This window comes from Hemicordylus capensis, chromosome 6 (assembly GCF_027244095.1).
Source record: "Hemicordylus capensis ecotype Gifberg chromosome 6, rHemCap1.1.pri, whole genome shotgun sequence".
Lineage (NCBI taxonomy): Eukaryota > Metazoa > Chordata > Lepidosauria > Squamata > Cordylidae > Hemicordylus > Hemicordylus capensis.
Window position 1 is genome coordinate 53,342,214 of NC_069662.1, and position 26,660 is coordinate 53,368,873.

The 26,660-nt window shown below is 44.4% G+C and overlaps 1 protein-coding gene across 2 annotated transcripts in view; it reads right to left on the reverse strand.

The window, feature by feature from the left end:
- The window catches only part of GPATCH8 (G-patch domain containing 8), a 118,849-nt gene extending 92,289 nt beyond the window's left edge, over positions 1–26,560 (reverse strand). For both annotated transcript variants that reach the window (XM_053260851.1, XM_053260850.1), the window contains exon 1: positions 26,286–26,560. In XM_053260851.1, the coding sequence (XP_053116826.1) occupies positions 26,286–26,330 (45 nt within the window). In that variant the 5' untranslated portion in view covers positions 26,331–26,560. The remainder of the gene's footprint in view (positions 1–26,285) is intronic.
- Positions 26,561–26,660: the final 100 nt, after the last annotated feature.

A 26,660-nucleotide genomic window follows, 5' to 3' on the forward strand; every position in this document is an offset into this window, starting at 1 on the left:
CATGTGAGAAACAGGATGCTGCACCAGAGCAGTCTTTGGCCTGATGTAGTAGAACACATGTTCTGTTAAAAAAGAAATCTCATGGCTGTCTGTGTGTGTGTGTGTGTGTGTGTGTGTGTGTGTGTGTCTGCTGCAAAAAAGAAACATGTGCAGTTATTCAGCAGAGGCCTCAGTTCAGAGAGCAAAAAACAAGAGACATTGTTGCCAGTTGTGCCAAGGTATTCCTAATTTGAAGAACTGTTCCTTCTTCCATTGTATCACATCTTCATGGAGTTGAATCTGTCCCCCTTATTTCAGAACAGCTCTGGGTTCTCTGCACAGTACATAATGTGCATTCCTATAAAAACCTGAACTGGTTCTCCAAACAGGATCAAGTACAAGTGGACCTCGTTATCCACGGATTCACGTATCCGTGATCAGGAAAAGTACACCCAACCTCAGCATACACCGGGGGGGAGGGGCAACATGCATTCTACATGTCACCAGTTATACCAGTGGTTGATGGGTGAACCCAAAGTATGTTTTAAAAAGAAATGTGTTTCTCCAGACATAAAGTGGAAAGTTAGTATCCGGTAGGATATCTGAATTCGGAAACCACCAGGTAGTGCAGGGGCACTATTGGAAGAGTGTAAATCTCTTTTTCTCCTGATGAAGCCCTGCGTTTGCAGGAAGAAACAGGTTTATATAGCCTAGGACACCTGTTAATACCTTTTGGATATCTTCTGGATAGAGCACATCCAGGTTCAACACCTTCAGGATAAAGATCATTCACCCAAGGAGCTACGTTCTGCCCAGGGAGCTAGCTCAGGACCCAAGTGTTGGGAAGAAGTATGAACTAATTTTGGGACGATAGCTGGAATAACTCACCAGTACCTTTGACATAACTCATTAACATATTTTGTTTGGAAGAACCCCTTACTTGTCATTAACAGTCAGTGGATTTGTATATCTCCATTCCCACCAATATTATGGCGAGTTTAGCTTGACTTTTTCAGGGTTTGTTGCTTCTCTATACACATGTATCACAATTTTTGTATGTTTTATATGTAAAATAGATTTGTTACACGGTCTTTCTACTCTTTAGTTTATGGTTTTGCCCTTTGGATCCGTGTCTCCTCATTTTTTCTATAAAGTGGAAAGGTGGCAGGGTACCATGGCCAATTGCAGCAAGCCATTGCACATACATCTTGTATCCTTGAGTGTTTGTGGGTGTGTGTCACCACTTCGTATATTCATCACAGAAAACATCAACTCATGGTGCCTGCAGAGTATGAACTGTCCCCAAGACACTGGAGAAGAGAGCCTTGTTTGCTGTGAAGACACACACAAAGCATATGCTTGTTGATGGTCTTCTAGGACAAGGTTCAGCTACTTCTACACAGCAGATACTTAGGGCCAAACACATTTGACTGGCCATAAGATACCTGCAGACTTAAAATACCTGCCACCAGTGTCAGAGCAAAAGACCATTTATAAGGAATTACTACTTCCAGTTGCTACTAGAGCATCTATTTATTTCCCATGCTGTAAACTGCGTGATGCAGAAACTGACATTCCATCCAATAATCTGCAAGTAGTCACAACCTGTTTAAGAATTTAAAAGAGAAGCATATCAGTGGAGGCAATGCTGAGCAAAGCATAGCAATACTATGTTGCTAGTATTGCTAGTTGTTGCTGACATCAACATCACAGTCGTATTTCACGGCAGCAACATCCCTAAATGGGAAAACAGATGGATTGGACTGCACCACCGGAAAGTGAAGTCTAGGCACCATCTCACACATGCATTAAAAGGTGCACATTTCAGATAGCATCTGGCTTCCCTCCATGGTTACTGGTTTGTGTTTTTACTGAACATTTAAGAGAATACCAAATCAGACAGGAAAGACAACAATTCTGGTCACCAAACTTATTCAATTAGATACAGTTGCATCTGCTCCCTCAGCATAGACGTGCCAATGAAGACTGACAGCTGGACTGGTCAGATTTCCACAAAAGGATGTGAATAAAATAGTTTTGATTTAGGTAAGATATTCGATTACATTCAGCAGCACTATTCAATTAGCTTCCTTCCAGAGAACAAAGATGACAGGAAGAGACGGAAATGTTAGCCTATTCAGATGCCAGGTTGATTTTACATTTCTAGACTCCAGAAATGTAGGTACACCAAGTAAATGTTAATAACAGGACAAAACGGGAGTAATTCATAGAGATGCACAAATCAATTCAAGTCAAATCGATTCAAGTTCAAATAGGGCCAATTTGAGTGATTTAGACTCAAATTGAATCGCCTTTAGAATAAAGGGCTTGATTCAAGTTCAAACTGAATCAACCCCAATCCGAGCTCAAATTATTCTAGTGATTCAAGTGCCATTCTGGTGGGCTTTCCCCCCTTGCCAATTGGTTTTCTAGCACTGGCTTCTGATTGGCTTGAAATCTCATTTCTTGGTTGGCTTGTTACCATACAAATCAAGTGTCATGGACAACTGTGCCCCCATTGGCTGAGTGGAGGAGGGGGAACCAAAAAGGAGGCAATTTTGAAATGTTTTTAAAGGGCCTGGGGAGGGGAGGCAGAAAGAGCTTTTAGTGTGCCCTTGAAGGAGATATATCAGGAGAGAAGGAAGATATGATTTTGTGGTTTTCTTTTCTCAGCACTGAGTATAATATGATGTGCTATGGCTGCTATATTAACTATCTGGTTTTTCTGGATCTCAGATTGACAAAGGCAAAACTTGGATGCCTGCCTGTCTTCCTTGAGTTGTGGTTTGTGAGATGTAACAAGAAATCAGTGGCAGCTCAGGTGTAGGGGTGTGTGTGAGTGTGTGTGTTTATGTATATGTATAATATTTCTTGGTGATTGCTGTGATGAGCTCCATGTATAGCCTTGAGACTAACTTGTACTTCACCCACTGCTATGGTCTGCTCTGCAATCTGCATTCTCTGTTGCAAAGTGTACCCAGTAAAAATGTGGCTGAATCGATTTGAGTATTTTGCTATTCGATTTGAGCTTGAATCTAGGGGTGTGCATGTTCCGGAGCCCCCCCGGACCGGCACGGGGGGGGCTGTAACTTTAAGCGGGGGGGGTTGTACTTACCCCCCCGCGCCGCTCTTCCCCCTCCGGCGCTGGTCCGTTCAAATGTCTTCTGGGGGCGGCAGGGTTCCTCCCTGCCGTCCCTGCCCCCGTCGTTGTTAGTTTAGGAGCCAGAGTCTTGGACTGAGCAGAAAACTGGAAGAGAGACGAGCGCTGCAAAGCCTTTTAAAAAGAGACTTGAGGAGGTTAAACGTTTGTAAAAGAGACGAGCGGCTTGCCGAGCGCTAGCGGCGTGCATGCGCCCTGCACGGCGCGCGCGCTCGTCTCTGACGCTGCCGCACCGCATACGTATGTGTAGCGCGCGCGGCAGCGTCAGAGACGAGCGCGCGCGCCGTGCAGGGCGCATGCGCGCCGCTAGCGCTCGGCAAGCCGCTCGTCTCTTTTACAAACGTTTAACCTCCTCAAGTCTCTTTTTAAAAGGCTTTGCAGCGCTTGTCTCTCTTCCAGTTTTCTGCTCAGTCCAAGACTCTGGCTCCTAAACTAACAACGACGGGGGCAGGGACGGCAGGGAGGAACCCTGCCGCCCCCAGAAGACATTTGAACGGACCAGCGCCGGAGGGGGAAGAGCGGCGCGGGGGGGTAAGTACAACCCCCCCCCGCTTAAAGTTACAGCCCCCCGACCCCCTGAACCGCCGGACTTCTGAACCGGTCCGGCGGTCATACCAATGGCCCCGAACCAAAACCATGCACACTACTACTTGAATCACAAACTCTGTTTTGTTCACATCTCTAGTAATCTGCCTATGAAGCCCCAATGTTGCCAGTCTGTAAATAGATGAAGGCAACGCCAGCACGCAGGAGCAGCTGGGAGAGAACAGGAGAGAACACAACTTAAGGAAGTTGTGGCAAGCGGCAGAGGAGCATGTATGAACCTGCTATCCTGCATGTTGAAGGGGATGTGTAATCCCTCCATGTTAAAAAGGGATGTGCTGTGATTTAGCATTTGAATCACTTTTTGTGCACATCCTTAGAAAAGGGACAGCAACTTTCCCCTACTAAGTATTTTTTATTATATACTGTACTGCTTTTTCACACACATAAAATTCAAAGCTGCTTACATAGCAAAATATATGGGGGGTGGGAGAATGGATCCCTCGTGGAAAAGGGACTCACAATCTAAAAATAACCCACAAAAGAGACACCAGTAACAGCTACTGGTATGCTAGGCTGAAAAGGGACAGCTGCTCTCACCCTATTGAATATCCACTTCTAAAAGAGACACCAAAAGGTGTCTCTTTGCCCAGCCATCAAGAGCAAATAGAGTTCTGGGAAACACAGAAGGTAGCACACTACTCTGTGACATTTTAGCTGGTTTTAATGTACTTGTTATAGTTAGCAACTGTATAGGAAAGACCCACAAGTGGTTACATGACATTTCATTGGCAGAAATAAAGAAAACTTGAGGTGGGTGAGAGGGGATTCATAAGACGGTAAGTGGAAGGGACAGAGTTAAACATTCTCCTTCTGGCTGCAAAACACCTCTTCCCAAGGATTCCAGAAAGGCAGAAGGGACCACTTGACTTCATTATGCAACTGCATACAACATGGTATTTTTGTTTCCAATGCCACCTCAGAGCAAGTTGCTTGCCACAAACCTACACTTAGAAACACAAAAATTGGAAGGGGACCTCACTGCATGATTTAAGAGTTGATAAGAGTAGGGTAGGTTTTAAAAAATGAATAATGTTAGATGATTTAAGAACAGAAGAAAAGCCCTATCTAGTCCTGCATCCTGCTTCACACAGTGGAGACCACCAGATGCATCTGGGAAGCTTACAGGCAAGAGCTGAAGGCATGCCATCTCTCCTACTGTTACTCCCCTGCAATTGGTATTTAGAAGCATTTTGCCTCTGAGGCTGGAGGTGGCCTATAGCCTTCAGACTAGTAGCTATTGGCAGATCTTGTCCTCCATGAATTTATCTAAATCCCTCTTAAAGCTATCCAGGCTGTTGACTGTAACCACATCTTGTGACAGAGAACTCCATAGGTTGATTATACGTTGTGTGAAAAAGTATTTCCCTTTGTAGATCCTAAATGTCTTGGCAATCAGTTTCATGGGATGACCCCTGGTTCTAGCGTTATGAGAGAGGGAGAAAAATTTCTATCAACTTTCTCCTTTTCCAGTTCTACAATGTCTTTCTTAAGATATGGTGACCAGAACTGTATGCAGTACTCCAAACACGCTGTACGCAGTACTTTGCACCATAGTTTTGTATAAGGGCATTACAATATTAGCAGTTTTATTTTCAAATCCCTTCATAATGATTCCAAGCACGGAATAGGCTTTTTTCACAGCTGCCACACACTGAGTCGACACTTTCAAGAAGCTGTCCACCACAACTCCAAGATTCCTCTCCTGGTCAGTCACTGACAGGAGAGGGATTTAAATAATGTTTAATTAAATCATTTTTTAAAACAAGATATTCAGTTACTATCAGCTTTAGAAAATAACCTAGTTTAAAATTATGTCTGGATTTAAATACACATGTTAAATTCAACACATCTCCTACTGGGAAATTCATGACTATATCAAACACACAGAATTAAAGCAGTAAACATGGATAAACATATTGAACTTTCTAATCAAGTGTCAGAAGTGATAACATTATGGATCATATACTGTATTTATTATAATGGCAAATTATGAATATTTATGGCAATCAACCAAACAACCTGGACCATCTTATGGAGAAACACTGTTTTGCCCAGTAATTGCTATCCTGGAAAGTTCTGAGCAATCTGGCCACAATCTACCACACAGCTGAGGGCTTTATCTCCAAGTATGTGATCTTGCTTTATGCCCTTGCACATGTACAGAGAGCCAAACACCTGCCCATTAATGTGTTGTTGCTGCTGCCTCCTCTCCTCACCCTGACCTCCAAGTAGATGTATCTGTTGTGCAAAAGTCATGTGGGCTTCATAACCAGAGGTAGTATTAATGACTTATTTTAGTTGCCAACCAACGCTTTGTTATAGCTACCAGTTAATATACACTCTTCAGGAAATGCAAACATTATGAAAGCCAATTATTTTAGAACATTTTTTGTATTAACATTTCTAAAAGTTTAAATGAGATTAAACAATCAAAACAACAACAAAAACCCATAAATCTACCTCAGTTCCTTCATAGAGATGAAGGAAAGGAAAGGGGTGGGTGAGTGAACAGAACAAAATACCACTACCACTGAAGCCTGGGCCAAACAAGTCACAGGTAAAACACTGTTCCATATTTAAGTCAGTGTGAGAAGAATTCAACAAAAGCTTTCCAACTGCTGTTAAGTTTGATCAATATTTTTCTTGACTTAAACAACATTTAAAATCAATCTATCCCATTTTAGGTAGTCAAAAAAAAAATTAGCCAGCTGACCCAATATTTCAAGAATTAGTTTAGCAGAACTGTAATAAAGACAGGCATATGTTACTAACACAAACTAGGTTAAAGGAACTGGTACAGAATTCCAATAAATTGTTTGCACCCCCAGCCCCAATGAAGGCAGGACATGCTTAGTTGGAGTAAAATAGGGCCACTTTATCAATGTACTAACCAGAGTGGTACTCCTCTCTAAGGAGGGCTGTCCCACATCAGGGTGAAGAGCCAGCTACTGATTTGGTCAGGCGCCAGGTCCTGAATTCCTCTCATCACAAGGCTTTCCCCCTCAGGGGGGGGGGGAGGACCCAACCCACCGCAATTCAAGCCGCCAAACTCTAAGTTGGTGAGTTGAGCCAACCCCCCGAGTGGGGGCCATTCCCAACCCTCTGGGCTGCAAAAACCCTGAAGAGCTGTTCCTTGGCCCCCCTCACCCCAAATGGCCCTCCAGCCAAACACCGTTAATCGATTTACCTACCCCACACCCGCACTCTCCTGCCACAAGTGTGGGGCAAACCTCTGTTTAGCCCTGCTTACCCCACCCCACTAGTGCTTCTTGAAGATCTTGTTGCAAGTCCTGGAGAAACAGCTCATTTCCCCGATCAGTCAAATGTACTCCATTCCCCACCGTACAGTGAAGCGTCCTGAACCCGAATGCCAGGGCATGGGATCCACACCTTGCCCCGCAGCAAGCCAATGTCATTGCCCCCACCCCAGGTGAATGACTAGGAGTACCAACGCCTTGCCCCGCAACAAGCCAATGCCATTGCCTCCCAGGTGAATGACTAGTGTCAGCCCCAGTGATGTAATCATCCAGCAACAGTAGGAAAAGGTCCCATGGCATTCCTCGGTTCCATGGCATTCCTCAATGCCCCCAGCCAGTCCATCTCCATATCCCCAGCGAGGCCAATAGCTGTGACCATAGATGAGTACCTGAAGAGGGGAAGGAGGCCGTCAATGGTCTGCAAAACAAAGGCAAGTTAGCACATCCGTCCGGGAAGCCCCCCTTAGCACTGTAACAGACGTATGTAGTGGTGGCAGGCAGGCAAATGCCATGCCTGCATACATCCCTGCCACTGCTGCTGTTGAAGCTGCCTCGATCCTGAAGGAGTGGTCGCCATACTCCGCCGGGCTAAGGCCCGCCCTCCGCAATGCCTGGTTCAAAGACAAGCAGCGTTATGTCACAAAGGGACATGACTTGCTTATGGCCACCACTTTAAACAAGAGTGGACTGTATGAACTGGACTTGACAAGGAAAGAGCAATCTAGCGTGCTCATTGTAATATGTGGTGGCCTCCCAGATCTAGGCGGTCTTGAAGGAAACTAATCATCTAGACCCATTTCAAACTGGCTTTCAGGCAGGCTATGGGGTGGAGACTGCCTTGATGGATGATCTTCAATCTGTCAATTGGAAATTGACAGAGTGTGACTATATTGGTCCTTCTGGATCTCACGGCGGCTTTTGATACTATTGACCATAGTATCCTTCTGGAACGTCTGAGGGGACTGGGGGTAGGAGGCACTCCTTTGCAGGATGGACATGGGATGCACCGTAGGATGCACATGGATCTTTAAAACCAAACAAGATGCAGAAGGGGATGTACAGCACCATAAAGCAAAGCTATTAGCCAAAGGATACATACAGTACTCTCAAATATATGGTGAAGACTCTAGCGAGAGACATTCACACCAGAGCACAGCAGCAGCCAGAAAGACACACATTGACCACTTAGATGTAAAGACTGCCTTCCTACATGGAGAAATGGAGGAAGACATCTATATGCAGCCATTACCAGGCTTTGAAGAACCTGGAAAAGAGAGGCTTGTGTACCAACTGCAAAAGAGCATCTATGGATTAGAGCAAGCTGCTAAAGCATGGAATGAAAAGCTAAACCAACTGCTGTTCACACAAGGAGAAGCTGGCCCCCGCCATTACTCAAGATGCAGAGACAATAGACAGACTCACATGCAGACTCATGTTGATGACCCGATTATGACGTGAGATCGCACAGCCCATGAACAAGGAAATAGATTGAAGCACCAAAGCCCACCGAGTGGGACTTTCCTGATTCAACCTGAGCAGAGTCTAAAATTAACTGAGCAGGGACCTTCCCCTAGCCTTGACAGGCCCTTTCTTTGATGACATACTGGCTATATAAACTGCCCCCTGATGTAGCCACAATCAACTGTTCTTTAATCAATTACACTGAACAACTGAATGCCCCAATGACAAGTAAAAGTGAATAAATGAAGAATGACCCCAATTAATGAAATAAGGCCCCCACTTAATTACATCAATGCAAAGCCCAATTAATGAACCAACAATGCCCCCCCGCTTAACTAAATCAGTGCAAAGCCCAATTAATGAATTAAGAATGTCCCCCACTTAATGAATTAATAATGCCCCCTATCACTGAAGCGATGAACACCCCCAATCACTAAAATAAGATTACCCCAAATTAGTAATGAATGCCTCCCCACTTAATTAAGAATGCCCCCATCAATGAATTTTTAACACTGCCCACAATCAGCAATGAATGTCCCCCATATGCTGTAGTAATGACTACCCCAAATCAATGAATTAAGGATGCTCCCCAAGCCAGGAAATAATGAATGCCCCCACTTAATGGACGCCACTGTAGGAATTATCCTCCCACCGCAGTGCAGCCTTGAACCCAGCACCCTGGCCCCTTACACCTACACCTTTACCCACTGAGCCACACAGGCAAATCAAAAGGGTGCCTCTTTTATTCAGTTAGCAGGGAACCTTCTCTTTTTCAGGCTTGTAACTGGAGACACACTTTGAAAATGCCAGGGCCTGAACTTGGGACCCTCTCCATGCAAAGCAAGGCCTCTACCACTGAGCTACAGCCCTTCCTCGATTAAGAACTGCCCACAAGCAATAAAGCGACAAAAAAACCCTTGTCAATTGATTAAGATGGCACGCCCCTAGTAGGCCACGGTCATGGCTGGGGCCCCCCACATGGAGAGGCCGTAGCAGAACAAGGTGGGCATCTGGAAGGGCAAGCCATGGGGGATACACACGCAAACTGATCGGCTTTGGAGCCCTGCTGCCATTCTGCCCCTTGCTGCTGCTCCTGATACCGTGCCACTACTCGCCCCGCTGCCAATTGCTCCACCGTTGTGCTCGCCCTGCTGAAGCAATGCTGCTGGCAATGGCCTTGCAGCCTCATCTTGCCAGTCCAGTCCTGGCCCATCCACGTGGCCGCAACGGAGAGAGCTACTGCAGCGATCCTCCTTAGTGCCAAGCTGCAGAGCAACTGAACAGCATGGAGGCAGCCAGGACCCCATCGACCCGCCACCTTCCCTGATTGGTCGATCCCAGCCACGTGGAGGGGGAGGCAAGAGGGTGGCCTGTGCCTGCCTCATGTGACGGGGGCACAACCCCGCTCCCACCTCATCATGCGGGCGTGGTGGTGGCAAACAGCACTACAGCTGTTATATAAACATATGTAAACATTGTTAGAGATACTGAACAGTTGTTCTGGCTTTTATCCAAAAAGCACAGAGATCAATATACCTATACTCAGCAATTACAAAACACAAAAATCGAGGAGGGGGTTTAAAGTGCAGTTATGGGAAAGAACGTGTGGCAGCAGGTTGACTCTTGATGCACTGGGAAGCAGAGAGACCTTTCTTGACTTTACAGATGAGGCACGTTTAATAAAAGATATGCCGTGCAGATTTGGGTGCGATCAAACCATAGGCGAAAAACTGACCAGCCAATGAAGCAGCATCTTAGTGCTGATGGCTCTTTCAAGTCAAGGTGTCTTGTATGTAATAATCACGCCTGGTGTTTATTAAGCACAACTATCTTTTGAAAGCTTCCAGTGAAGGGAGATATCAGAGTCCCTTCACAGGTTTAGCTAGCGCAGGAGTGGCCTCTGTTCACATACACCCTAGCGTGTGGCTCCACCATTGGTGTGCACTACACTAACCCACAATGGCAAGGCCCACAAGTGGCACGCGGAAACCCCATTCACCCTCTGCCACCTCTGTTGCCTGCCTGCCAGCCTGCCTCCTCCTCTGCCTGTTGCCATTTCTCCTTGCCCTATCAGTCGCCTTCTTTCCCTCTCCTCCTTCTGTGCCCCTGTGCACCACTTAGAAGCACAGGAAGCACTTCAAGCGGTGCACAGGCAGAGAAGGAAGAGGAAAAGAGAGGGGTGGTGGTGGACAGGGCAAGGAGAGGCGGCAGAGGCAGACAAGCAGCAGAGGCAGTAGCAGCCGGGTAGCTGGAGAGGGGAGGGGGGCAGAGGGGCCCATCTTCAAGAGAGATCCTTGAACACCAGCTCTGCCCCGGACTCCCTTGGGCAACTTGTTCCATTCCTATACCGTTGGAAAGAGAAAGAAGTTGGAAAGAGCTTCTTCTTATGTTTAAAAATCTACCTGCTTCATATAAACTCATTATTTTTGGCCTTGTCCTAGCATACCCAGCAAATGGTAATTGGTCCTCTTTTGAAACTCTTTTTAAAAATGTGAAGACTCATCATATTCTTACCCCTCCCTCTGACTTTTCTTTCTTTAGAAAAAACATGCCTAATTGCCTGAGCCCTTCATTTGTGGATGTATCTTCTAGACCTTTTATCACCTTTGCAGCTTCCTTTCCTTCTGACTCCTTTCAAAACATCCTTATTGAACCATGGCATCCAGAACCGAGAACAGATGTGGTCTGAACACAGTGCTGAAAAGCAATGGTGCCGTTAGAGTAAAGTGTGCCGTCAAGTCAATTTCGACTCCTGGCACCCACAGAGCCCTGTGATTTTCTTTGGTAGAATACAGGAGGGGTTTACCACTGCCTCTTCCCATGCAGTGAAGATGATGCCTTTGAGTACAATACTCTTATTGATACAATATGAAGCTGCATTAGCATTTGAAGCCAGAATTTCACATTGTTAGCTTTTTTAGCCTATCACACTAAAGTCCTGGCTATGGAATCATTTTCCTGGGAGCTTTTCAAGAGGAGACTGGAAAAGTATTTCTCAAGGGTATTCTTTAGGCCCATGAAGCATCACAGGACAAAGACTCAATTAGATGATGCATCAGGCCTCATCCACACATCCTCTGCCACGCCATACTTCTTAGGCCCCATCTAGATACATTGTTCATAATATACGCTGGGTTCAGACATAATGCTAACCCATGAGCTCTATGGGGAATACACTGGGAAGGACTACGTTTCCCAGTAACCTGTGTGCACCTTCCACAATATCACCGGAGCTTCCCACAACTTCAATCCCTTTAATGGCCTTCCCCCCACCTGCTGTGCACAGACTGCTCTGTGCAGAGGTAAGTGCTTTGAAGCCTAATCCTTGCACAGGCCTACTAGTCATCATGTTCCAATAAAACATCCAATCACAATTTTTCCCCCATTGTTTCAGCCTCTAAACTCTCACCTCAAAGTTTCCTGCTATTGTAGCCCCTTAAACCTAACTCTCATAATTAAAAACCTTATCGACAGCCACAACCCTTAGAGCCATTGTTGTGATCCCAGAGATGAGACTGTAGCAGGTTGTCTGCCTTGCACAATGCTGGACAAGTGCCCATTCCTGCACTTTGCCGCTACCCCTCTTGAATCTCAAATGTAGTCAGAAACTGAGCCTCACTCCATCATGTGAAATCACTGGATTTGAGTAAACCCAGAAGGGAACTTGCCTGCAAAATTCTCTGCACAAGGAACCTTAGCTTCCCATGGAGAATTCACAGAGATCAGGAAAGTTCAGAATGGACTTCCTGTAGGTCGCCTTGAACCTGGCTGCCCCGGAAGCCCCAGTGCCCCCTGACTGGCTAAATGGCATGCAGTATGCCTTAGTCCTGCTTGGACCCCAGTGCCTGTCTGGCCGCTGGCTGCTTTGAACTGAAGTACCAGTCCAGACAATTTGAGCCCCTCCTTGATCCTACAGTTGTGGATGGTGCTGCAGTGTGGAACACACAATATTCTTGCCAATCATCACTCTAGAAGAAGTATAAAGATGCCTTTCCTTTCTTTCCCCCTTCATGCTGCTCTTTCTTTTGTTTTCAAAATCAGGGGCAGGGTTCTGCAAGCCCCTATCTTGCCCTCCTCCCCCTATCATAATCAACAACTGTTTTTGTGTAGTGTTCAAGAAATAAACTTTTTCAAATTGCCCTTTTTTCTGGCTGAGTCTGCCACTATGGGGTACTCTTAGGTCAATCCACCATCTTGACCCGACCTGAAGGTTATTCACACTTGCCGGTTTAGCACTAATAATAGTGAGCTTACTCTACCAGGTGGATAGTTGCCTGCTTCCCAACTAGCAGAATAGTTGTGAACAGTTGCAGCAGGGAACTACAACTAGTAGTCAGTTGCAGTAGGGAAGATGACCTTCCCTATAGCAACCAAGTTATTCTTCCCAAGCAAGCTGGTATCCTTCATCACAAGCATGCAACCAACAGTGTACATATGTATAAGACACAAGTCCAAGCAAGCATGGTTACAGGGACTTTTCAGTTGTGGAACTGCATATTTGGCTTTTTCTCAATTGGCATCAGTGTTCCCTCTAGTCTTTTATGTCTGTGTGCTGAATGAGTTTTGTTCTGGGCATAAGTATCAAAGCAGTGTGTGTGCATGTGCATTCAGAATGGGACCTTCCTGATTCAATTTGAGCGGGAACTAAAATTAACTGAGTGGACATCAAAAAACTTGTGAGTGCATGAATGTGCGCACGTCTTAGAGGGAACACAAGCCAGCGTGGTGTAGTGGTTAGAGTGCTGGACTAGGACCAGGGAGACCTGAGTTCAAATCCCCATTCAGCCATAAAACTAGCTGGGTGACTCTGGGCCAGTCACTTCTCTCTCAGCCTAACCTACTTCACAGGGTTGTTGTGAGGAGAAACCTAAGTATGTAGTACTCTGGGCTCCTTGGAGGAAGAGCGGGATATAAAATGTAACAAACACACACTGATCTGCATATTGGCATCTTAAGACCAGCAGCACAGCGACATTGTTGGCTGCCTGTGTGCTAAATGCAGCCACCACCACAGCCACACCACCAGCCCCCTTTCTCCTTTGCTGGCCTGGGCCCTGGCTCACCACCTCCTCACCATCAGCCTCCATGAATGGATCCTCTCCTGCTGCCAGGCCTCTGCATCCTCAACTGTTGTCGCCATCACAGGAGCAGCAGCAGTTCCTAAAACTCAAGGTGCTGCAGCAGCTCCTAAGCTCTGCCTAGCTGCTGCATGCTATAAAAACATCATGGTCCAGCAACAGGTGCTGAGCCATGACATCTTTATAGCACTAGCAGCTGGCCAAAGCTTAGGAGCTGTTACTGTGGTTCCTGGAGTATTAGATGCCACCATGGAGGTGGTGAGATGGCAGAGGACCGGGGACCAAGAGGTGGGAGATAGGCAGTCCTGGAGGGGAGAGGCAGCAGACAAGTGGCCTCGGTGGTGAGTGGTGCATGTTCCTAGAACGCATCTGTTCAATTGTCGCTCCACCCCTGCTAAAGACTGTTTTATTTTCCTCCAAGAAACTGATGGCTTTCACAACAATTAACATCTTCCTATGCTTATTTGATTTTATACTTGCATATCCACAGTTCGGAGATGGGTGGAAATGACATCCGAGATCATTTCCGCCTGCCATTTTGAGGGCAAGGAGCCATTCTGTTACTCATTTGGGGGGGAGGGGATGTGATTTTTCTCAGGGGAAACTGCAATTTTGAATTTGGGGGGGGCACTGCTAGACAGTTGGGGACACAGAGCACAGTAGTAAAAGGTGAAAGATTTATACGATCTGAAGAGAAACCAGAGTATACACAGAGCACAGTAGGGCACACCACCACCCCAATTTTCCCCACCTTCAGTCCTTTATTTGCTGTCCCAGGAACCAAACCTCCCAATTCCCGTTGCCCTAATGCCCCATTATCTGCCATTTCGCTATCCGCCACCCCGCCAGAACCCTGACAGATAACAAGGTTCTCCTATATAAAGAAAAGTGAACAGTCTGCAATCAGAACCACTGAGGGGGGAAACGACTTGCAGTTGTCATACATATGATATGGACATCTGCAACCACAATTTGAGAACCACTGACCTATCATATTGTTAGCACTCTTAAACTGACAGTAGCCCTGGTCTAGTCAGACAGAAATAATTAGACCACCTCTAGCTGTTGCATACAAGCAAGTCAAGATAGAAGCTGCCATCCTATGATGTTCCAACATTAGGCTAGAATGTGGTTTTTCTTGGGCAGAGTGTATCTAAAGCCCCGTGGAAGCCCAAAGAAAGTGTAAGGGTTGGAGGCTGCTTGCCCGACATTTCACATTTGCACTAGTGCACTGTTCTATGAACTTCAGAGAGTGTTCCTCTACTTGATCATCTATTCAAGAAGAAGCTCAACACATTGAGAGAGAGAGCTGCAGACTCATGATGGCAAAATGCCTTCATCTGAGACAATATTATTCAAAATTGCTAACCTGCCATAGTCAGCATTGCATCAAAAAGTGATTGGAGCCTCAAGCAGGAACATAAATGTTTCCAAAATCTGAGAGGGGGAAAAGTGTGGGAAATCAGTTTAAAGATGTGGTAGGAGAAAGGAGGAGTCTACTCTCCTTTGTGCCATTACTACATATGCTGCCTGCACAACCTGATCAAGAGAATACAGAACAAGACCTGACACTGCAGCACTTCAAATAAAGACGTGTCCCTTGCAAGCCATTTGTCCATAAAACCTGCAAGCATGGGGGGGGGGGAGGGACAGTGCAACCCAAGAGCACCTTCTTGGGATGCAACCTGCAATGCGCAACCTAAACACAAAAAGCTAAATATATTTTGATTTTTATAGGCAAGGGTATACCACAGCTGCTACCCTTCTCCAAAGCTAGCTCTTCTGGAATATAGCAAGACACACAAATGGTCCAGGAAGAAGCACCAAAGAAGTCTAACACAAGCAGAAAAGCTAATTAAGCTAAACTCAGCCATATGAAGGGAGAGGGGGACAGTGTCACATTCTACTACTGAAGGCTTAATTCACTTACTAGCTATTTTAGCACCTGAGCTTGGTGCTCTCCCAGCAGAAAGAGAGAGGACTGCTCACATGAGAACTTATCTTAGGTAACAGCCCCAGAACCAGAGATGTGCACGAACTGAAGTTTGGCATTGTTAGGTGGGGTGGGGGGGGAGTGGCGAGTGAGATCTTTAAAAAGGAGGAGAGCAGGTCCTTCCCTGCTCTCCACCACTTCCTGCTGCAACAGCACTCCCCTCAAGAACCCACGTGTGGCGCCGGCACACACAACATCTGCATATTCTCAGGATAACAACCCTTGATTCAGGAAACAGACCCCCTAGTCTAAAAACGTGAGCTTGTGTGGGTATGAACAAAGCACAAATTCTCATGGCCCTGAGGGGAGTTCCATTTCCCAAGGTAGAAAAGGGGACTTGGTCTGGCAAGTTTAAGAACCCTTGATAAACAGATAGGGGAAGTATCACTTTTCAACACTACCCTGTTTCCCCAAAAGTAAGACCTACCCCAAAAGTAAGACCTAGCAGTAATTTCTGATGTACCGCTAATTGCCCTAGTGCATTTTGGGGGGCTAAAATTAATATAAGACACTGTCTTATTTTCAGGGAAACACGGTAGCAAGCAAACCCCTGTTAAGGAACAGGGCCTGTGGAGCATATTCACATCGAGCAACCCTGAGCTTTCTTTCTGACAGAAGAAAATGAAATGAATGGGACTGCGATATTGATAGCTCATGCAAATAGCAGGTACAAGGGATAAATCAATGCCCCCCTGCAATGCAGGTCAGGAAATAGACTGGCCATCCCAATCTGAGTAACCCTGATCTAGCTGACATCACAATCACAAGACATATCAGGGCAACAAGTAAAGAGCAGATAACATCCATGTGCCTGGTCATCTGCAAGGGAATCAAACAAGTGTTTGGTCTTCCTCTCTCATTTAGGTTAATTAACGACCAACTTTGGGATGTGCAGGCAGATCTACAAGACACATCAAATCTACAAGACTCAAACATGTTGGAAGGAAAAGAGCGTGAGAGAGAGATCAGTCTTTAGAAAGTAAACATTTTCAACTAGGCAACAGACTTTACAAGTTATCAAAAGAACACTGTTACCCAAAAACTGATGGTCATATCTGCTGGACTCCGCAGAAACAGATGGCATTTGCAACAGGAACATGGAGAAGTTAATCATATTGTTTCTATTCTGCCTGTACAGCAGCAGACTGAATTTAAGGTAATGCTGCTGTTATAAGGCCCTAACACAGGCTCTTGCTATATTCCAGACCTACTGCCAGAATCCAACCGTGGTCTGGATAGCATGAGTACTATACAAAATGCTTTAACACAATAAAATATGCAAAAGCAATGGATACCTGCCCAAAGAAGCTTGTAATCTAATTTTCAACTGTGTGGGAGACAGCAGAAGGAGAAAAGAATGGAAGAGGCAATGGTTGCTCCATTATTTCCAATGGAGGCAGCATCACACAAATGCAGCTATGCCATTTTAAATTAGAGTGGAACAACTCTGTTTCGCAACACTGTGGGCAGTGCTTTAGATACACCCAGGGTCAAGGACTGTGTTCAACTGCCCAAATTACCCTATGTTGTATGTCAGCCAACAATATTTTTTCTTTAAATGCACCAGAAGCAGGAAACAGGTCAGAGATGCAGCTATATAATTATTTGAAGGAGTGCTAAAAGGAGACTAAAAAGTTGCAAAGAAGCTCAGTTCTTTGTAGTGTGTCTTTCCTGTGGAAGATGTAGGACAGACATCTGTACCTGAAAGGAATTTTTCAGGAGGAATTTTTTCTAGGAACATAAGAAGCTGCCATATACTGAGTCAGACCATAGGTCCATCTAGCTTAGCATTGTCTACTCAGACTGGCAGCGGCTTCTCCAAGGTTGCAGGCAGGAATCTCTCTCAGCCCTATCTTGGAGAAGCCAGGGAGGGAACTTGAAACTTTCTGCTCTTCCCAGGGATCTGAACAAAGTCAATAGAGGTGACAAAAGATGAAGTTCTAAGTCTTATCAATAGGTTAAAAATTAACAAATAACTGGGTACAAATGCCATCCATCTGAGTGTTCTTGAAGAACTCAAATGTGAAACTGCTGACCTAACAAAAATATGCAATTTGTCCCTAAAAATCAACTTCCATATAAGAGAATTGGAAGTAGTCAATGTAACACTGATTTTTTAAAAAATAGATCATCCAAGAAATGACAAGTTAGTATAGCATCCATTCTAGGTAAACTGGTGAAAGCATTATTAAGGTTAACATTGTACAGCATATAGAACAACATTCTGACTAATTTTTAGAATTTGAGAGTGTCAAGAATCAAGTGAATAAGGATGATATGCTAGAAATTATATATTTGAACTTTCAAAGTTTTTGACAAAGGCTGAACAAAATTAGCAGTTGTAAAGCTAAGAGGATCTATCCTCTTACAGATTAACTGGTTTAAAAAAAACAAGATGCAGACAGAAGGAATAAACAGCAGTTCTCACAATGAAAGGAAAGAAGAAGTGGGGTCCCCCTCAGTATCTGCATAGGGACTGGTGCTTACAACTTGTTCATAAGTGATCTGGAGTTAGGGGTGAGCAGTGAGGTAGTCAAGTTTGCATATGACATCAAATTATTCAGGATGGTAAAAACCCAAATGGTCTGCAAAGAGCTCCTCAAAAGAATCTCTCTGAACGGGCAACAAAATGACAAAAGCAATTCAGTGTAAGAAAGTGTAAAACAGTGCACACAGGAGCAACAAACAAACAAACAAACAAACAGTATTTATTTTGGTCTTCGACCATTTCTGTCTTTGACAAGCATAAGATAAAAGGAGACATACAAGCTGTGAAATTAGCAACTATTATCATTAAAAGCAACAGAATCTAGGCCTAGGAAGTGTGACCCATAGAGTTAAAAGGTAGTGATGTAAAAGATGTAGAATTATAATCTATAAGTCTGTATCTAGATGAAATCTATAAAAAGCTACAAAAACTATAAGACTAAAATGGTGACTATAAGCCCTGCCTACACAGTGCTTTATCAATTGGAGGAAACAGAACAGAAGCACCGTGGTGACTAGGCAGTGGGGATTCCATATGCAGATAGGGAAGAGGAGTGAGTAGGGGGCGAGTGAGCAAGCAAGCAAGCGGCAGCAAGGGTGCAGGTGGAACTACAAAGTCCCAGTGCACAGATGCTCTGTGCGGGTTCAGCTAGTAATAAAAGTAATAGGATATACTCTGTGCTATCTAAGAAGCTTAGTAGTAAAAGCAGTAGGACTGAGTAACTGGACCACAGGTATGAGCTAGGTCAGGCTAGGTTAATTTCTGCTGGTGATCAGATCCCGACAAATATTACACATTGCCGCACAGAACTTGACAACATTGTGTTATGTGGGGGTTGCAGTCAAAGAGTGGTAGAGAGACATAGAATTGCCCTGTACGGCCTGGCAACCAAGCGAGTAGTGGGAGAATAAGGGTGTTGTGGATGTCTCTGTAAAATAGACAGTATAGGGTGACATTTTCAGTAGTTTCAACTTGCCTGGTGCCACGGGGCACAGGCATTCCAGCAAAAGGATCCTCCTATATCTTCTGTCTAAAATACCCAAAGGGAGGGCATTGCATCGGGCCAATGTGAAGGCCCTTCTATGGTTAGGGGTCTCTAGCTGCATAAGGAAGGCAGCTGGTGTTACTATATGCCAGGCATCCCCAAACTGCGGCCCTCCAGATGTTGCTGAACTACAACTTCCAGCATACCCAGCCACAAAAAATTGTGTCTAGGGATGCTGGGAGTTGTAGTTCAGCAACATCTGGAGGGCCGCAGTTTGGGGATGCCTGCTATATGCCACAGAATTTCAGTGATAGGAGGTTTGGAGCATTCTGGCCTGCTCGTGACCCAGGGAGTGTAGATGGGGAGGGGAGAGCCTGAGTGATAATTTCACCAGCAGGTTTTTCTTCCAGGTGGATTGGTGTCCATCCTCCAGCATCAAGGGAGCTAGTCCCATTGGGAAGAAGGGTAGTCTTAGTCAGTAGATGAATATGGACATCCATACTCTGGCTTCCACTTTCACCAGGCCTGCCTCCAGTCGTAGACCAGCATTAGAGACACAGTGGCGCACTTGGAATACTGCTCTTAAGAATTTAGACTGGACTAGCTCTAAAGTTAGAATACAGGCCCAGCTGAGTACCATACAGGAGTTGCACCAGCAAGTTAGCTTCAAATGGTTTAAGGGCTGCAAGTATGCAGTGGTCTCCTTTTGATCAGAAGAATTTGAGGATGGGGGCAGCCCTCTTCTTGGCATTTTTGGGCAATGTAGCTGCTGTGAGCCTTCCTAGTACAGGAAGCATGGAAGACACTTACCCACCCACCCACCCCCGGTATTTGAAGCAAAAAATACAAATATCTTAATTTCAAATATACCCTGATGGCAGTTACTAAAAAGGAAAGAGCTCTTGGGGTCATGGTGAATAGTTCAATGAAAATGTCAATGCAATGTGCAGCAGCTGTGAAAAAAGCAAATTCCACAGTAGAGATCATTAGGAAAGGGATTAAAAATAAGACCACCAATACCGAAATATAAAAATCTATGGAACATCGTAGCTTTGAATACTACAGTCATCCTCCATTTCAAAAGAGATATTGTAGAGCTGGAAAAAGGGCAGAAGAGGGCAACTAAAATGATTAGGAAGCTAGAACACCTAACCGAAAAAGGAAATAATAAAGTGTTTGGAGGCTTTTTAGCTGAGGGGGAGACAACTGAGGAGGGATATGACAGATTTATAAAATTACAGATACTGTGAAAAAAGTGGACAGATTTTGCTTTCTTACCTCTCTCATCATGCTAGAACTTGGGGTTACAAGGAGGAGGACTGGCAAGAGATTCAGGACAAACAAGAAGTATTTATTCACACAACACATAATTTCTGAATTTGCTGCCATGGCATTTAGTAATGGCTGCTAACTTAGATGGCTTGAACAGAGAATTAGAACATCCATGGAGGAGGAGGAGTCATGATAGCTATGTAGAGTCTCCATGTTCAGAGGCAACATACCTCTGAATACCAGCTGCTGGGGCTGGGCAACTACAGGACAGGGCTACTGCCTTCACGCTCTACTTGTGGGCTTTCTGGAATGGCCACAGTAATTGGCCACTATGGAACACAGAACCTGACGGACACTTGATCTGATCTAGCAGGGCTCTTAGAGCAGCTGAGGGTGAAAATGTTGGAGGAATTAAGGTCATGGGCAGTGATATCAAGAAATGAAGGCATGGCTATGGAAAGCTTTAAAAGGATAAGAAGCTTGTGATACATGCAGGAGTGGAGAGGATGGTTATCTTGGGGATTCTACCACTGTACTTTAATATGGTGCATGATCACCTTTATTATGGTATATTCCCACTCTGCTTGCTACCCTCTCTTTCTTAGAAGAAAATTCCAACACACACTATTAAGGACACCATTATATCTTCCTGCTCCTTTCAAAGGATCTAATGTAGGTTTTCTTCAGCTTATCTTGTCAGTCTCCTGTTCATTTTCCACTGTTGAAGAGAACTGGTGCTGTTCCAACTATGAATCAGGAAGTCCCTGGTTTTCATCTCCCCTCTGCCATGTGTTCACTTGGAGGCATTATGCAAGGCAGTCCCTCTCAGTTTCAAATCTTCACCCAACTGCAATATGGGGAGCATACTAATCACTTACCTTACAGGCTTGCTGTAAGGATTACAAGACAAAACATTTGAAGCACTTCAGACACAAGACACCAGACACATTCTTACATAATTAATTTGAAAACATTATGCTTTTACACTATTCTCATGTGAAAAACACTTGAGCAGCAATTGACAAGAAAGAGAGAGGGAGTATTATATTAAACAATTATTAAAACATTCTTAACAGATAGAGCTAGATTATAAGAAGTCACAGAAACGTATTTGGTCTTTACATGGTTTGGTGCATGCTTTTGTATGTATGTACTACATTCATAATCTGAATAGTTGTATCTAATTATGAGTCTGAAGACACGCAGAACACCAATTATTTTATATTAGGCTTGGCTCAGTCATTGTGTTGATCTATACGTGACCCTCGTTATTCACAGGGGTTCCATTCTTACCTATAGGTGCAAACAGGGAAACCATGAATAACGAAACCTTGAGTCAATGGGAACTGGGGGGTTAGGTTCATTGAGCCTAAAAAAGGTCCCCAAAAAGCAGAAATAAAGGAAATACAGTGCAGCACCTTGATCTCCAGGCCTCCAGCTTTCCAGAAAGCCCACCCCACCACGCAAAACCCACAAAGCCTCCACATTTTTAAGATTTTTTTCCAAAATTATTGGGTTTCTTGTTTGTTTGTTTGTTTGTTTGTTTGTTTTAATGGTGGCAAAATGCAAAATGGTGGCCAGAAATTACTTTGGAAGTCATTTCTTGCTACCCTGAAACAACTAATATGCAACTTTTAGCTATTTTTTTTTTTAAACTGTGGATAACAAGGTCTGGTCTATACTGCCTAACTGCAGATACATGAAACCGCAGGTGCTGGAACTGCAGATAACGAGATACACCTGTACCGTTTCCCTATTAGGCCTGATTTTTATTTTTAATTATGCAATTTTTCACAAAAAAGTTTGCTTTTAAACTGGGGGGGGGGGTTTGCTGGACTGCTGGGGACACACAGAGCACAGCAGGGCACTGCTCCCCGCACCTTTCCCCCCACTTTCAGTCCATTTCCCATCCCATTTTCATCCTTTTAATCCCACTTTTCACTGCCTCGGGAACCTAACTCCCCAATTCCCATTGCCCTTATGCCCTGTTATCTGTGTTTTCTCTATCCGCCCCCTGCCAGAACAGAACCCCCTTAGATAACAGAGTTCTCCTGTATGGGGTACACTTACATAAAACACACATCTCTCTTCATCCCACCCCCAACTGAGCTCCTGTGCACATCCCAAGGACAGCTGCATAAACAGAAATGTTGACTTTCCCTAAATAGAACCATAAATACCTTTCTAAGATAATGTGAGGAACCATTTATAAAGCAGGCACAAACAGAACCAACCAGGACCAAACAGGAATTATTGGGACATCATAATATTCATCATGTAGGACTATCAAATTTATATTTATTAATATTTATATCCCACCCAGTATAATACTGCTCAGGGTGGCTCACAGAGGTAATAATAAAACAGATAAATATATAAATCAGTATAATTACAATTAAGAACAAGACCCAATTAAAACCAAATGTACAAATGTTTAAAAGCCCAATAGAAACAAACAGCAAATAATAATGTTAAAAAACCCTTTCTTTAAAAAATGGGTCTTCGAGTGTTTCTTTTAAACCCTGAGGAAGGGATCATGGTGAAGCTCTTCCAAGAGGGCATTCCAGAACTGAGGCATCACAACCAAAAAAGCCCTGTGTAGTCCCTACCAAGCAAATCTCAGTCAACAGCAGAGTCACAGGCAAAGCCTGAGATGTAGAACAAAGGGCCCCTGCAGATTAATATGGGCAGATGCAGTTCAACAGATAACCCGGCCCCACTCCATGTAGGACTTTAAACATCATCATTAGCACTTTAAATCTAGCCCAGAAATAAACTGGTAACTAGTAAAACTGCGGCAGGATGGGTGTTAAAAAGTTATTGTTTCAAGGACTTCAAGAGACTCTGACCGCTATATCATGACACATAGAAGTGGCAAAGAATAGCTACCTAAAAGAGTGAGACTGCTGTGTGAACCCTTCACAATCTAACTACATAACATTTAGATAGCACCTAGCACCCATTCCTACTTTTTTTAAATTTTATGAATTGTTAAATTTGTATACCACCTTTCATTAAAACAATCTCAAGGCAGTTCACACAGAAAAATTAACACAAGACTATAAAAATTACACAATTAAAATATTAAGCTAGAATATAAAATACAGATCTGACTAAAAAGATTTAAAATACAAGCACAATATAACCATACAAAACACAAAGAAGCAGCAGTAGAGACAATTATATAAATGCCTGGGTAAAAAGCCATCATTATGTTATGTTTCTAAAGAGAATAAGCATACAGACTAGTGAATCTGGGAAACCCATCATCAGATTTCCAATCAGTAATTATGTGGCCCTTGTCAAGTCACTATCGTTCTGTTTCTATCTATCATTGGAATAATGGTAGTTGCAAGGACACCTAAGACAGGGAAGCACTTTGCACATTAAATGCGATATAAATTCCATTTTAAACTTGAATCATTTGACTGATCTAGAATGGATACACAATCCAGCTCCCCAAAGAAAGAGAGAAAGGCTTCAAGAAATGCCAAGTCTGTCAAACATAGACATGGTTTCTTCCGATATGAAACCAATTCAGAAATAAATTCCGGTGTGTCTTTTGCTGCAAAGTGCTTCAAAATGACTTCCCCTGCATTGGAAGAACTCACATTCCTTCCCCATCCAACTTATTTTACAATTAAAGATGCTAAAGAGGATGTTAAACTGCATCTTCATGTACTGTCCTCTTTACCTAGAAGATCTCTAAATCTCTCTTAATCGGGTTGCTAGAATGACTGCTGTTTTCATACAGCTCTAAAAAGGAAGCTGCAGCCTAACATTATATATGTATATATTTATATATTTAAAACTTGAACACCAGTCAGCATTCATCCCCTGACCCAAATAGCTGTTATTGGAATACGCAGTAGTAATGCAGTGCTTTCTACTGAGACTCCAGAAGGGTTTGTTTTATTTCCAGGGAACAGAAAACTTACACTCATTATTCAATGCATTTCCACAGTGCTATATCTCATTGTGAACTGCACAGGGACTTTTTTGTATGGGACAGTATATAAATGTACTAAATACAATAAAATAGCAAATATAATTGAAATTAATAAGTACTGACATTTTTAAAAGGTAGAAATCTGAAACAACCAACTTCATAATATTGCATACAGACATTTATTTCAGAAGAACTTGCATTTGTTTACTTGAGCTGCAAAAAGGTCAATCAAGAGGTAATTTGTCAGGCCCTCAATCAAGATCGGAATGCTTGGCATCTGTCCTATATTATGTAACATGCATTTTTCACTATAGTCTCCTTATCAAATCAGACCACCCTAAAATTCCAATTACCTGAAATGCTTAACAAAAACCACCCACCACTAACTACTACATGCTGAACACCATATCCTTAGTAAGCCCATGAATGGTCAAACTTAGCTGGCTCTCTCCTCACAATTTCCCCTGTTCTGTCAAAGTATCTGACAATGAGTGGAGAATTCATGACCTTTTGCAGCAGTGAGCACCTAACCCAACTTCTGTGGGCACAGTCAGCTGCTATGCCTTAAAAATCACCCATTCACTTATTCTGTCTAGCCAGAAAACATTAAACAAGGGCTGACAAATAAGATGAGGCACAGACACACAGTTCATATAGATGCCCCAGGGGGAAAGCACAGACCATGTGGGACAGAACAAAGTTGCTTGCTTTCTTATAGCCATTGTTCATTCTATATTAAAGCAACAAGAGCCAGAAGGAAGCGTAGTTAAACCCAAGATTACCTATATTTAAATGTGAAGAAAGATTTAACACCCCTTCTTCCAGTTAGCCAACTGATGTGGTCAGAGTCCTGTGGCTGTATTTTTCTCATTTGTGCACCCCATCATTTCATTCCACATCATGGGAGGAAAGCAACTTTTTTTAAAAAAAAATGTCTCCCAGTCATCCAGAAGTCTCAGCATTGGAAGCAAGTTTTAGGAGTATTTTTGCTTTTTCTCTGCAGCCCAACACATTTTTTTTAAATTATAAGAGGGTTTCTCTGCACCTATTCTCACCACAATCTCAGGATAACAACCCCTAAGAGACTCCTCCACAAACAAAATTCAGAATTACAGGTGCACCATTATATTAAGATAGGGAAGGAGAAAGGCAAAGCAGCCCCCCATCACATATTGAGGACCCCCTCCTTCAACATCAATTAGAGGGAGTCACACAGCAACAAGCCCCTTAAAGGCAACTGTCTGGAAATGTTTATTAGCTAGGCATTCCCTCTTTATGCTGAGATGATGGAGAGAAAGTGCATCAGTGCGGAGGAAACGAATCCATAAGTCACTGCATTAGGCTGGGGAGAAAAGGAGGTCACTGTAAAATAACCCTCAATAAATACCCAAAATAAACTGAGGAGAGGGGGCAGTTATTAAAGACTGGCTACTCCTCCCCACAGTCCTAAAACCTATTTCCTTCCAGAAAGGGGCAATTTAAGAAGAGCAACTTCATCTTTCCCCACCCCCAAGTTCACCCTTCAAATAATGAAGGGGATGAGTTAAAAGACAGGCGTCTTCCCTAGTTGTGTGTGAGGGTCTCTAACCCCAAACGAACGGAGCTGGAGTGTGGAGTTGGGGGACGTGGTGTGCAAGGGGGAAAGGGAACTTGCCCTCCTTCCTCCCCCCCCCCCCCCGGCAACCAAAACCTGAAAGAGACTGAAACCAGGGGAAACAGACGGCTGGGGAGGGGGAACACCCCGCCACACACACACCAAACTCGACCTGGGGTGGGGGTGGGGGTATTTCCCCATGAGAAGAGGGGGAGGGGGAAAGGCGAGGGCAGTTCCGCCACTCTAACAACAAGGGCGGGGGGGGCTGGGCTAGCGGAGTGTCTACGGGGGCCGGGGGGGGGGAGAGAAAGGCCTCAACAAACCTAAGCGAAGGATAAAATGGGAAGGGAAGAGAGACGACGGCGATCGCCCCCTCCCCCATCTCAAGCCCAGGAGGAGAAGAAGGGCTGGGGAGAAATAGGACTCAGCACATCACAGTCTCCCTGCGGTGGGCGGCGGTTACCTGGAAGTCCCTGTCCTCGTTGAAGCGGGAGAACCTGTCCGCCATTTTGCTTCCCTTCGCCTCTACCTCAGTAAGTCAGGAGACAGCAACGAGAGCGGGCCGTGCGTCCTTGACGTGCGCGCACCCGACATGATGGTCCCCAAACACCACAGCAGGCTTCAGGAATTCGATCAGAGAGCCGCGGCAAGGACACGCATGCGCTCTCCTTGCCTGTCCTCGCTCGCTGAGACCCAGCAGCGAGCAGCACATACAAGCAACATCTCCTCTTTCCTTCTCTCCGCCCACTTTCGTCTTAGCTACGCCTCCAAGCCCGACGAATAGCTTTCGTCGCCCAACCACAGGAGGTCACCCAAGAGATCATGGAAACGCTCGAAC